This window comes from Sesamum indicum, linkage group LG5 (assembly GCF_000512975.1).
Source record: "Sesamum indicum cultivar Zhongzhi No. 13 linkage group LG5, S_indicum_v1.0, whole genome shotgun sequence".
Classification (NCBI taxonomy): Eukaryota; Viridiplantae; Streptophyta; class Magnoliopsida; order Lamiales; family Pedaliaceae; genus Sesamum; species Sesamum indicum.
This window is the reverse complement of record NC_026149.1, coordinates 860,304-874,518: the sequence shown is the minus strand read 5'-3', so window position 1 is coordinate 874,518 and position 14,215 is coordinate 860,304. Positions and strand designations below refer to the sequence as shown.

At 37.9% G+C, this 14,215-nt stretch overlaps 1 protein-coding gene across 3 annotated transcripts in view; it reads left to right on the top strand.

Moving 5' to 3' along the window:
* Positions 1–13,506, top strand: part of LOC105161474 (E3 ubiquitin-protein ligase PRT6) — a 15,097-nt gene extending 1,591 nt beyond the window's left edge. Inside the window, exons 1-19 of one of the 3 annotated variants that reach the window (XM_020693838.1) lie at positions 225–453; positions 1,992–2,571; positions 2,734–3,160; positions 3,391–3,531; positions 3,644–3,887; positions 3,970–4,683; positions 5,353–5,553; positions 5,703–6,385; positions 7,261–7,312; positions 7,388–8,021; positions 8,712–8,920; positions 8,996–9,531; positions 9,618–9,722; positions 9,846–9,912; positions 10,045–10,122; positions 12,009–12,077; positions 12,626–12,738; positions 12,836–12,948; positions 13,247–13,506. In XM_020693838.1, coding sequence (XP_020549497.1) covers positions 376–453; positions 1,992–2,571; positions 2,734–3,160; positions 3,391–3,531; positions 3,644–3,887; positions 3,970–4,683; positions 5,353–5,553; positions 5,703–6,385; positions 7,261–7,312; positions 7,388–8,021; positions 8,712–8,920; positions 8,996–9,531; positions 9,618–9,722; positions 9,846–9,912; positions 10,045–10,122; positions 12,009–12,077; positions 12,626–12,700 — 4,893 coding nt within the window. In that variant the 5' untranslated portion in view covers positions 225–375 and the 3' untranslated portion in view covers positions 12,701–12,738; positions 12,836–12,948; positions 13,247–13,506. Of the gene's footprint in view, positions 1–12; positions 454–1,991; positions 3,161–3,390; positions 3,532–3,643; positions 3,888–3,969; positions 4,684–5,352; positions 5,554–5,702; positions 6,386–7,260; positions 7,313–7,387; positions 8,022–8,711; positions 8,921–8,995; positions 9,532–9,617; positions 9,723–9,845; positions 9,913–10,044; positions 10,123–12,008; positions 12,078–12,625; positions 12,739–12,835; positions 12,949–13,246 lie in introns of those variants that run through there. The other 2 variants (XM_011079176.2, XM_020693837.1) reach the window with 2 other exon arrangements.

Genomic DNA, 14,215 nt, shown 5'->3' with positions numbered 1-14,215 from the left:
ACTGCAGATAAGTTGACCTCCACTGTGGTGGATATGCTATTAGATTTTTGTAAGCATAGTGAAAGTCTGCTCAGTTTTATTTCTCAGAGAGTATATTCTTCAGCTGGTTTACTGGATATTCTGTTGAGGGCCGAAAGGTTCATGAACATGAATGGTAGTGTTGTTGAAAAGCTCAACGAGTTACTCCTGAAAATGTTAGGTGAACCAATATTCAAATATGAGTTTGCAAAAGTGTTTGTACTCTACTACCCCACTATTGTAAATGCAGCCGTACGTGAGGGCAGTGATGCTACTTTCAAAAAATACCCACTGCTGTCAACATTCTCTGTCCAACTTTTGACTGTGCCGACCCTTACCCCACGTCTTGTCGAGGAAATGAATCTGCTGGACGTGCTGTTGGAGTGTTTGGGAAATATATTCTCTTCTTGTGCTGGAGAAGGTGGAAGGCTGCAGGTATTGCAATTCTTTACCATGTTATTCTCTCCGATGCAATTTCCCGTTTGAAATCATGGACTTTTAAAAATCATGTAAGCTTTGACTTTTCCTCCTTTGGTACTGACTTTATAACTGTTATCAACTGAATTCTTTTTCGGTGGCAAAAGATTTAGTTAGCTTCCCCTATTGACTATTCACTTAAGGACATTATTTTCTTCGGTAAACAATTGGCTCTATATTTACACCTCAACTTTAGGTTCTTTATTAATCCTCTCAGTTTCTCTCATGCTATATGTAACGTCTTATTCCTTGTGCTTCTGTTTGTCATATTCTATGTAACTATAGATGTAAATTTGCTTATCTCGCGTTTGTTTACCTCAGCTTTTTCCCATCTTCTATCCTTAAGCTCTTAGATGCCATTTTGTTAAGAAATTTATTTTGAGAAATTGAGTAATTTATCCATCTGCCAAAATTGGGTTAAATCCATGGTAATTTTACAGGTTCCTGAAACCAAGTTGGAGACGAATTTGAAGAATTTATCACATTGTTGAATAATTTGCTCATCACTTTTAATAATGTAGCTGCATGTTAGACAGGGTGTTCAACTTTTCACATCTTTGAAAAATGATTTTTAGATCATATGTGAAAACTAGAAGATACACATATTCCAGTCTCCCTAAATTTAATTGATTGTCAAAAAGTTTAAAATCATGATGGTGACACAGATGTTAACATTTACTATCCGCGCACATTGTTTTGATGAAACTTAATTTGCAAAAACAGATGCTCCAGGATCCAACTATAGATCATTAACTGAATTAAGATTTGGTGAAGAGAAGAATATCTGGAGCAAAATTGTAAGAAATTTAGTGCCCAGTGCCAAGGAAGTTGTTCATGTTAAGACTGCAATATCAACTACTATAGTGTAATTATTTTCACTAATGTTTTTGCTCAAATTCTATGAAGTGCCTGATGCAGTAATATGATTCAACTGTAGTGTGGATGTCATTGCGTGATAAAAAGAGTCTATTGTAGATGCTGCAACCTCCACGTTGAAGCTTTGTGTTATGTTTCCTCTGTACATGTTTAATGAACTGGTTATGCAGTCTATTTAGTTAATTGGGCAATGTTCATTTGTTTTGAATTACGACATGTACAGTGAACCCATTATAGCATGAAGAGTTCCATTTAATCTTTCATAAGTATGTAGAGGAAATTTTTTAAAGAGTTAGTAACAACTCTTTATATAAGATGATACTTACTGTGGTTTTTGCACAAAATGTTCATTGAACTGGTATTAGTGCAAAATGTTCCATTTAGCCTTGCTTACAGGTCTTTTTCTTTCAGGTTTTTGGGTTTCTTTTAATAATGCTATCAGCTCTAAAATGTATGAATTGTGAATTCATGGAACTGGGGCTATACTTTATCTGGTGCAATATGACTGATTTACTTCGATTCTGTAATTTTTGTTTTTCTTAATGCTTCTTGTTCAGTCTGTCTGTTATATACTCTTGAGTCCATTCAGATGAAGAAGGTTGAAGTCCAATGCTTTGCAGGTTGCTAAATGGGCAAATCTATATGAAACTACTATTCGTGTGGTTGAAGATATTAGATTTGTAATGAGCCATTCTGCTGTACCCAAATATTTATGCCACCGTAGGCGAGATTTAGTCCGAGCATGGATGAGACTCTTGGCTTCTGTGCAAGGGATGAACACTCAAAAGAGAGAAACAGGCAGTCATATCGAAGATGAAAATGAGAATGTCCATTTGCCTTTCGTCTTATGTCACTCCATATCTAACATTCTTACTCTTCTAGTGGCTGGTGCATTTTCAGTTAGTATTAATGATGATACTAGTGAAGAAACTTTCTTCAGCATGTATAAACTAGATTGTGAAGACCAAGACAGCCTAAGACATGCAAAAGTTGGAAGGCTATCTCAAGAAAGCTCCGTCAGTAGTATTACAGGGAAGAGCTCGTTAGATCTTGAGGACAAGTCTGCTGACAGTTCTCCTATGCCGTCATCTGCTTTGTGGCTAATATATGAGTGCTTGAGATCTATTGAAAATTGGTTGGGACTGGACAACACATTGGGTCCTCTAAGTGCCTTTTCTCTCAAATCAAGTGATGGCTCTGGTAATAATTTTCTGGCTTTGAAAAGAACACTCTCTAGGTTCAGAAGAGGAAGATATATATTTAAATCATCCACTTCATCTGATAGTAAGCCTACCATTCTAAGTGAGTCTCTTAATAAACAATGTTTTTTACCATCCCATGGTGCCTCGAATTATGGTGTAGGGTTGGAGTGCAGCCAATCTGCTCCTGGTGGTTGTGATGAAAATATCCTGGAAGGAGAGAGCACCTCCGAGGTAGAAGGCCTCCGAGTGTTGAGTTTATCTGATTGGCCTGACATCACATATGATGTTAGTTCACAGGAAATCTCTGTACACATTCCACTGCACCGACTCCTCTCAATGCTTCTGCGGAGGGCATTAAAAGAATGTTATGGTGAATCTGGATCATCATATGTTCTTCGCTCGTTCGCCAGAGCTGGTGAGTTCCTTGGCCAGATTTTGGATGGTTGCCACCCTTACGGGTTTTCTGCCTTTGTGATGGAGCATCCTCTCCGAATAAGGGTGTTCTGCGCGGAGGTTCGTGCTGGAATGTGGCGCCGAAACGGGGATGCTCCCATATTATTTAGCGAGTGGTATCGTTCAGTTCGCTGGTATGTGATGCTGTATTGGTGGTATATCTGATAAGTATTGGTTTTTACACATCTGGGCTGCTTCATTTTGTTTTTAGATATCTATATCTATCTATCTGTATATACAAGTATATTCCTTTTTAGTGGGTGAATTTTGTTATAACACATCTTCAGGTTGTTATATCTGCTTTACTTAATTCTATGGGTTCCTTGTTGTCTCAGAATTTTGTCCTTTTGGTGTCTTGAAACAGGTCCGAGCAAGGTCAAGATCTGGATCTCTTCTTACTTCAATGTTGTGCTGCATTAGCTCCAGCAGATCTTTATGTCCAGAGAGTCCTGGAACGTTTTGGGCTATCAAACTATCTGTCTCTGAATCTTGAACAGTCTAGTGAGTATGTAATTTTTTCCTTCACTTGTTCTTCTGGAAATCTTGTTGAGGAAGATGAAGGGAAGATTTATCAGCTTTTTCATCCTTTGTAAAGGAATGTTCTCTTTGGTTTTCAGGCATGAACCAGTTCTAGTGGCTGAAATGCTTACTCTTCTGATACAAATAGTGAAAGAACGAAGGTATTGTGGGCTAACAACTGCAGAGTGTTTGCAAAGAGAGCTGGTGTACAAGCTCTCCATTGGAGATGCCACTCGTAGTCAGCTTGTCAAGTCTCTTCCTCGCGACCTTTCAAAAGTTGATGAACTTCAAGAAGTATTGGACAGAGTTGCAGAATATTCGCATCCATCTGGAATGACTCAGGTTGGTTTTGCTAACTGAAGTATCAACCATATTGTTGAGTATAATATATACTATTAGTCACCCTGATATCTGTGCATCATAGGGCATGTATAAGCTGCGGTCAATGTACTGGAAGGAACTTGATTTGTATCATCCTCGCTGGAACTTGAGGGATCAGCAAATAGCAGAAGAAAGATACCTGAGATTTTGTCATGTTTCAGCATTGACTACACAACTTCCTAGATGGACCGAGATTTATCCCCCACTCAGGGGAATAGCTAAAATAGCTACTTGTAAAACACTGCTCCAAATTGTTCGTGCAGTTCTGTTTTATGCTGTTTTCAATGATAAGCTTACTACATCACGTGCTCCTGATGGTGTTCTTTTAACCGCGCTGCATTTATTGGCTCTAGCACTGGATGTCTGTCGATTACACAAAGAATCAGGTGAACAGTTGTGTTATCTGGGTGATGTGATTCCAATTTTGGCATTTGCCAGTGAAGAAATATGCACGAGCAAGCATGGCGATCAAAGCATGTTGTCTCTGCTTGTCTTGTTGATGAGGATGCATGAGAAAGAAAATGCACAAAACTTCGTGGAAGCCGGCAATTTTAATCTAGCATCTCTAGTCTCAAGTTTGATCAAGACCTTTGTGGAGCTCGAACCAGGATGCATGACCAAATTGCATAAACTTGCACCTCAATTAGCTAGTCAATTTTCGCATTCTATCTTGAACGCAACTGCTAGAGACAAGGGTTCGACTTCTGACAATGAAAAGCGTAAAGCAAAGTCTCGAGAAAGACAAGCTGCTATTATGGTGAGACTTGTAGTTTAGTTTTTTGTTTTTGTTCTTCTTTTCTTTTTTTTTTTTTTAAGAGATGCAAACTGAGAACCGGATAATTCATTAGTGCTGAGGGATTATCAACCTTGCTTGTTTGAGTTGTGTCCTTCAAGTAAATTTCCACTAGAAAGGATGAAAGGAGTAAGTTGGAGGCATCTGGTATGCACCTTCATTGATTGCTGGATACTATTTTAAAATGCTGAGTGTCCCTGCATGCAGTAGGATTCAAGTTGCCAGATATAAGTACACAGAAGAAAATTAATGTAAGCCGTCACACAATGATCATATGTCTGATGCATTTTCCTATTTTCTTTTTGAAGTAATTTGTTTTTTTTTTACCTAATCAGATGTCTGTTTGGTATCATTTTCACACATGAAGCCTAAACTAGAAAACCTTTGCAGACAGTTGATCGTTGTTTATGGTATCACCTTTACTATATTTTGCTTTTCGATTGGTCGGTCACTGGATAGGAATGAGTCTTCAACAGGTTACATATGCCTATTACGCTCTAGCCAATCCAAGATAAGAGCTGACATGAACTTATGAGTGTGACCTTTGTCCTTTCTGATTGCTTTTTGTTCTTTGGTCTCGTTGAGTGGAATTTGCACTTCTAGTGCTCATCATTTTAGAATTTTGATGCACAGGAAAAAATGAGGGCGCAGCAATCCAAGTTTTTGGAGAGCTTTAATTCAAGTGGAGATGATGACATGGATGATACCAAATCTGAGCAAGAAGTATGCAATTCTGAAGTCAGTAATGACATCCAAGAGTCAGCTGAAGTAATTTGCTCCCTGTGCCATGATCCCAAGTCTAAAAGTCCAGTATCATTCTTAGTTCTTCTTCAGGTAACTGAGGCTGTCTGTTATTATTTGTGTCGTGTTAATCCCAGTTGATATGATGTGGTTGCTTGCCTCAGTCCACTTGATGTGCTAGAACTAGTCTTTGAATATATTTGCATGATATCATTCTGATTCCTTGTTACTTCTGAATAAAGAAATCCAGGCTTCTCAGTTTTGCCAACCAGGGTCCCCCCTCATGGGAACAAGGTAGCCGATCTGGTAAAGAGCATGTTTCTAATGAGACAACCCCAAGCTTTGATTCATCTCCTAGCAGTATCTGGGATGGCTCAAAAATGATCTCATCATCTAAGTTGGAAGATTTGGTACAGAATGCTGTAAATGATTTTGCTTCTATAGGACAACCTCAAGAAGTGAATGCTTTCATGGAATTTTGTAAAGCTCGATTCCCTTCCATTAAGAATGTTCAGCTCCCTTGCGTGTCAAAAGATACAAGTGAGAGGCCACCATCCTCCTTTACATTGGAAGAACAGATGTATTTATCAATCCGGGAATTTCAATCTAGTTTGAATGGTTCAGATTCTCAAAAAAATAGTGAAAAATTTTCAGCTGCTGGAAGCAGCACAGACAGAAGCAGTAGCCCTGAATTTCTCTTACTATGTAAATACGTAGCTGCTCTGCCTAACAAGTTGCTGGATAACCCTTCAGCTTCACAGAGTGGCTGCTCAAACAGTGATAGGATGAAACCAGAATCAAGTATGCTGCATCCAGGATATCATAACATTGGGCCGTCTGGGGCTGATGGAATCTATGTGTCTTCCTGTGGACATGCTGTGCACCAGGGATGTTTGGATCGCTATTTATCATCACTGAGGGAAAGGTAGATTACTGGTCCTATTTGCCTTTTTCCCATCAGAAACCTCCTCTTGCACACCTTGTGCCCCAGTTGACACATCCGAGAACACAGGCCCATTTACAGGATCCAAATAAAAGAATGTTGTCAAGAAGCAAACTTGGTCAAACTGATGTTTCTTGCTGTATTTAAAAATTGATTTCACAAGATGTTAATTGAGGTATACATTAAGTTGTAAGAAAAAGAATTTAAGAAGTAAATATTGAGGCAGTTCAAGAAACGCTTTATGTTGAAAATTCAGTATCTTCGTCATATGCAGGAAATGACTAAGCCAAAAATGTTGTTCTATGTACTTTTTAAGCAAACAATTGTTTCTGTCTCTTGAAGAAATTGTCCCAGAAGTTGATCCTGTCAAGTAATAGCAAAACAATGATTTGCATTTTTCAATTTATTTCTATATATCAGTTGTGTAATCATAATCCGAAAATAATCCAAGCCAAGTATGCCATTGGAGTATCTACATAGTTCTTTTATCCCAACTTGCATGTGTACTTCGAAGTCCAAAAATTTTAATAGTTCTTTTTTCTTTCTGAACGTATGAAGAAATGAGAATCTGGATCTTTTGTGCTTCAAATGAGAAGTAGGTTTACATTTTCTCACTTGCACATTGCTACTCTGAGGTTGATTGGATATCATTCGTACCTGATGCATTGAATCTATATTGCCGTGTTGGTATATGGTAGTTTATATTTTATGAACTTCGTTTATTAATTTTCATAATATGATGTTCTTCAGCTAACTAATAATCCAGCAATATTTATTTTGGGTTGAAGATATTTTCTTTGTTATCATAAGAGCCGCAATCTTTAACAATTATTTTTTTGACCTGCCTATTTGTATAGATACATCAGAAGAATAGTCTTTGAAGGAGGTCACATTGTGGATCCAGATCAGGTAGAGCTTTCCTATTTTCTGAACCTTTGGCTGTTAAGAGTAATATGACTCTGATAGTGTTCGTATGTTCTGCAGGGTGAGTTTCTTTGTCCAGTGTGTAGGGGACTAGCCAACTCTGTCCTGCCAGCTTTGCCTGGAGATCTGAGAAAGGTACCTCAGCCGCCTGCTGCTCCAACCATTAGTTCCGGTTATTCTAGTAGCCCTTCAACCTCGGCAGACATGGGGGGTTCTCTTCGTCTCCAAGAAGCTTTGTCACTCCTAAGGAGGGCTGCAAATATTGCTGGAAGTGATGAGAGTCTAAAAGCTTTACCAACACGAAATGTGAGGATAAAGCCCAACCTTGAGCCCTTCATTCGTATATTGTGTGGAATGTATTATCCTGGCCAGGATAAGATTTTAGAGACTGGCAGGGCAAGCCATTCGTTAATACTATGGGACACACTGAAGTACACTCTCTTGGCGGCAGAGATTGCAGCGCGATCAGGAAAAAGCTCATTGAGTCCAAATTACAGCATTAGTGCTTTATACAAAGAACTTAATGCCTCTAGTGGGTTTATCTTATCCTTGCTGTTAGATGTTATTCAAAGCATGCGAACGGTGAATTCTTTGACCGTCCTCTTAAGATTTCAAGGGATTCAACTCTTTACCAGGTCCTTATGCGGTGGGACCTATCCAAGTGAACCGTCCAATCACTCTAGCCAGCAACAAGGTATGAGTGGTTCTTCTGGATTACTTAATCCAATTTCTTTTCAGCAATTTCATTAATGCATTGAGGACTGTCTCGATATTATTCTATCATTAAAATGGAAAAACATAGGCCTAGAAACATTCTAATGAACATGGGACCAATAAGGTAGATCTGTAGCTTATTTTTATTGGGAACATTGTCTGCGAACAAGGATCTGTTTTTGGTACAAATATTATATTTGAAGAATTGGTTTTCATATCCACATCCACTTATTCATTTATACTTGGTGTGAAGCAAATAACAAGTTGCAGTAGTTAGCCTTTGTATGCACTTATTGTCTAGAATACTGAGGTCAAGATTTGCAAAATCATAAGCGTGCCTTCCAGGTGAGAATCCTCACAGATTTTGTGCACTTTAATGCTCTTCCATCTAATTATTTGCTCTCAAAGTATTTGTACCACCCACTTCAGCATGATGCATATATATTTTACCATTTGATGCATGTGTAATACATGGCATATATGAATTCTGATGAACAATAAGCGGATTGTGTGAATGACAGGACATCGGAGAGAGGACCAAACACCCCTTATATATGTCTTAGAAGTTACTTTGCCTATCTCTCGGTAGTGCATGTGTCTAATGTCTGTTGAAGACATTTGGTTTTTGTTTGCTCTGTTAAAAAAGCATATTTGGCATAATGATTTGCAGGTAATATGCTTTATATCCTGGAAAATGCTGAGCCAGAAGTACAATATCCAGACATTCAATTGTGGAGACATGCATCTGAACCTATTCTTGCTCATGATGCCTTTTCATCATTCATGTGGTTACTCTTCTGTCTTCCATGGCCAACATTATTCTGCAGGGAATCCTATTTATCCCTTGTGCATGTTTTCTACACTGTTACTGTGACTCAGGTACCAAGAGATTCCTTTTGTTTGACCTCGAGATATATTTGTTACAGTGCATGACTTATCAACCATATTTCCCAGGCTATAATTACATGTCACAAGAAAAGGCATAGCACTGAATCTCAGCTGGGATCCCATGATAATTTGATCATGGATATATACCGAGTGATGGGGGAATGTCCATCTGCTGTGCAGTGTTTTGACTCCTACTATATTGATCCTGCTTATGATATCACTGATGCAATTCGCAGCTTAACATTTCCTTATCTGCGAAGATGTGCCTTGCTTTGGAAACTAATAAACTGCTCTAACATCATGCCATTTAGTAATGGGATCCACTCCTGGGGTGGATCTCCCTTTGAGGCTACTGATTGGGACTGCACTACTGACACTGGTGAAGAACTTCGAGAGATCGAAAAGCTGGAGAAGATGTTCAATATTCCTTCACTTGACCTTATTGTTAATGATGAAGAATCACGGTTGACGGCTTTGAGATGGCTGGGTCATTTTAGTGAAGTGTTTGAAGCTAATAAATCTCGATGTGTATTGAGATGTTCGCCTGCAGTCCCATTTAAGCTTATGCTTTTGCCTCATCTCTACCAAGATCTGTTGCAAAGGTTGAACTTGTAATATCTTGAAGTAGTATCTAACTTCTCTTTGTTGTATAAATACATTGATCACTGTGGGACCTAACCATCATCAGGTATATTAAAAAATCTTGTCCTGACTGTGGAGATGTGAAGGAGGAGCCTGCATTGTGCTTGTTGTGTGGTAAATTGTGCTCACCGAACTGGAAAACATGCTGCAGGTTACCACTAACTGATCTTATATTTCTTTTCTGCATATTTCTTCTTATAAGGCCTTTCTTTGGATGGAGGCTTCCATGCTTGGCATTTCATGTGTTTTTGACTTTGGCTCATTTATTCTTAAGGGAAAGCGGTTGTCAGACTCATGCAATGGCCTGCGGTGCAGGCATTGGTGTATTCCTATTGATTAGAGTATGTTTTAGATTTTCAACTTGTTATGCTACTGCCAGGCAATTTTTGTATTATGCCAAAATATGATTCTTCTTCCTTTCTGAGTGGACTTTTTATGACCTGAGAATACTAATTGATGTTCAAAATTTTCAGAGAACTACAATCCTACTTCAGAGATCTGCACGTCAGGCACCTTGGCCGTCTCCTTACTTGGATGCATTTGGTGAAGAGGTACATAGGTTTTCCAAAGCTTGGTCCACTGCTTGAGTAACTTTGTCTATTTAATGATTTGATACAATAGCCTGCCATACGGGTAGGCATGTACAACCTCCAATGGTAGCTGTAGTTGGCTTCTCAATTTTCCTTTAAGCTTAAACTATTGTTATTAGAACTCGATTAAGCTTTGTTCAGAGTGGAGTTGGTCCAGCACTTAGAAATTCTCATTTTTCTTACTGTTTCCAATTCAAGCTAAAACGAATGAAATTAAAAAATCATTCATAAATTAAAATGATAAGTTTGGAAGTGTAAAATATGTCTGCACATTGTGGTCTCATAATCACGTGGTTAATGGATTCACCATGGCATTGATGTGGAATCCATGTCAGACTCTTCGAAAAGCAATGCAGTTTCTATAGTCTGGAGGAAAGACATAAATAATAAGAATATAAGATCAGAATAGAAGATGAAGGAAAGAGAACAGGTCTATCCTTTGCCTTGTTGCTAAGTAGAGAATCTTTTTGGTCAACAGATTCAAAAGTTCAAATTGCTTACTCATCCACCGGTATTTTCATTTGTTTGCTTATCAGATTACCCTCGAGGTATAAATGAGAACTCCGCATAAATTCTTATTAATTGTCTATTCATTGGATAAAGAGTATTCTTAGGGGCAGGAAGAGAGAAAGAAAGAGAGGATGTTAATGTTTTCAATTCTTTAATGTAATTGGGCTACCATAATCATTCCCCAAATACAGGAGAAACAAGTTTCATTTCTCTAAATTAATCATTTCATCTGGAATGGACATTTTAATTTTTGTTCCAAATTTTCGTTCTTCTGATTTGAAACCTTTCTTCATTTTTTTAGCCATTTTTTGGCCCACCGCCAACATGAAATGCAAGAGTTCGTATATTGTTGTTGTCATGATTTTTATCCACTTTGAGTCAGCACTTAGTTTTAGATGAGCTCCGAAAGGTGAACGTCTTGTGTATGTTTACCTTATTTCCATCAAGTTAGCAGGCGATAGTTGTGGCATCATATTATTACTTAAAGTGAGTGGGTTTCTTTGAGGAAAATAATATTCATTTAAGAATGGAACCTTATTTTAGATGCCTTGAAGAGGGAAGAGAGATATCCCTTCTCCCTTCTTGTAGAAGTCCTAAAGCTTGGGATCCGATGATGTCCACCCAATCACATTCCAAAAGTTGATAATCATGCATGTTTAATGCTAAGACAAATGCGCATGATGTAGGCAGGCAGGTTAGGTTGCAATTTAAAAGTCCACGAGCTTAAATGATTTCCAAGTACTCGAAGTTATGGGTATTTCATTTTTCTAATTCTTGTATGAGAAGGTTCTAAAGTTAAAAACTCTATCATGATTGCCTTAGCTCCACAAATAGTAGTGGTACTAACGCCTGCCTCTGGTGCTTGCTCATCTTGTCATGATGTTTTATTAAGGGTATCTAATATCAAGGGACATTTGGGTTCTACTCTATACAAATAAATACCAGGAATAGAAGTTCCAAGCAAAATCCACTTAGTCTTGACTCTTGTGAAGTTCAGAATTCATGCATCGAATTTAATTACTCTTTTTTATTGATCTGAGGGATTATTACTTTGAAAATTCTGAATGATATTCAGTTATGTTTATGTTTTTTAATCAATGCGATTTAATGGATTTTCTTCAATGAGTTTCATTAATGTTACATCCAGCAGTTTATAATCGTATGTCTTCATGCAATTGATGTTGTTGCCTGTAAATTATTGTGCCTGTTAACTGCTTTTGAAGCACCTTTTCTTTACTAACTTTTATTTTTTTCTCCTTCTCATGTTTGGGGTGTGTCCACATTTTTGTTTCATCTCAACAATGCTGATGTGTTATTTGTTTTCCTCTATCTTTCAGGATGTTGAAATGCATAGGGGAAAGCCATTGTTTCTGAATGAAGAACGATATGCAGCTTTAACTCATATGGTAAATTGCCCGTTTTGCTTCCCTTTTTGATTTCTCATGCCTCAAATCTTCATGATTGTGCAAGATCTCAAATTTGGGCACTCTTCTTTTAGGTGGAGTATGAGAGTGAGTGGGGTTTTGCTGTTTTTTTGGGACAAAAGTTGTTTTCTGGTGTTGCCGTATGGACACAAGTCTGGAGATCTTTCAAAATATTATTACTCAAGAATGTAAACTTGTGTTTGATGCATAGTAGGAGTACGATGGTCACCTGTGTGCTATTTTTCATCACATGATGCTGCGACTTTGTTATAATAGCAATCAAACTCCTGAATGCTGCAAAATATTTTCATGAGCTCTTTTTGTGAGGTAGAACAGCCTGATTTTCTTTGTGAACCTATGTTCTGGATTCATGGAAGCTAAGATAGCAATTATCCTAATACTCTTCCTGTCTTCTGATCAAGGGGGACAAAGGGTCTTTCCTTCTGTATTTTTATCTTCTTTTTTGTTCTGGGAAATTGGTTAATACTTTTGGCTTTATCTTCTTGTAACATCTGATTCTGCTATTTTAGGTGGCTTCTCATGGGCTTGACCGAAGTTCAAAGGTGCTGAGGCAAACAACCATTGGTGCTTTTTTAATGTTTTAGATGGTCGATATATAGTACAATACATTCTTCTTAATGAGGTTTGGCTTTATACTTGGACACAGCTGCAGAGTTCTTGTTGGTGTTTTTTCTTGGTGTCCACTAGCATATTATAAGTTTCTGACTAAAATTTTGCAGGTAGTGTAGCGTACTGATTCTCAGTTCGAAGATTATGTTTGATTTTGGAGCTAGAACAGAGGATCTGAGAACAGTGGCAGTATTTGTTTCCTGAATGTACAGACTTCATAAAGGTCAGCATGATTTAGTAGTTGGATGAAAATTATGACCATCAAGCCCATCCTTTCGAAATGGATAAACTCCTAATGGATGGCATAACTTGCAACTTTTTAGTAATTGAATTTTAGCCATTTTTTGGAAAGGATAGACTCTTTAATGCATGAAATAACTTGCAACCATTTATAGTTTTTGGCTACAAAACACATTTTGTTCAGAAATTCAAGTTGGGTTTTTCTTGGTTTTGCCTCATAATCATATCAATTGCCTCCTCTGATGGTGTTTTTTGTCTAATGCCAATCAACCCTTTCACAGGTGAATATATGTTTGCTTTGTCAAGCTGGGTTCTTAGTGACAGTGGTTTTCTGGCGAGCATCTTCTCCTGATATGTTGCCCATTCTTCATAGTAAATTATATACTTAAATGTATAAAATTGCTCAGCCTGTGAGTAGCATAGCATGCGAGCGGATCCTGTTCCCAGAGAATGAATGTGTTGTAAATCATGGTCTAGAAAATAACTTGATGTTTTCGACTGTTACATGATCGATCATGGAAGTTTCTCTCACCTTGGTAAATAGTCTTTGGTTCATTAGCAAGGTAACAGAATTCGATTTGTGTATTAGCAAGGTAGCGGAAATGGGACGGCCTAAGAAGAAAGAATAAGATGTCCATAGCTTTTTAAGGTTACATTTGAATTTAAGGATTTAAAATTGTGGATTTTATATCGTTTAAGTCAAATGCACCCTAAAAGAACCTAGGGAGGGAGTGAATCATTGACTCGATGCCAAAGTTATTTAAGCTAGCAAAATGCTTGATAAATCAATTTTCAACCAAGCAATGGTTACATTTTGGAACAATTAGGTTGAGAACATCCCCTCCTCCTGGGGCTATGTGCAGTTGGTCGGTTGTACGCAATTTTAAAGTTATCTCTCCAGTTAATAGATGATCCTTCTTCCTGTGGCCCGAATACACTCTGCTTTCTTTACTTAATTGAATCCATGGCAGGATTACATAAGTTACTTTATGGAGGAGACGGGTCGCAGCAACTTGAAAAACTGTTGGTAATCAATCACAAAAGTTCTTTAAGTTATGCGGGAACTAGAAAGTAAACTAAAAGTCGGAAAAGTCAAAGGTTCTTCGAATTAAGCTATAGTAATAAAGGGTAGAAAAGAGTAAATTGCATGCTTAAAATCTCCGAGTGGGTTTCCAACGTGTGCAAAGTACGTGGAAAAATTGAAGGCAACCAGGTAAATATGATAGTAATCTGCATGAACAGTACCAATG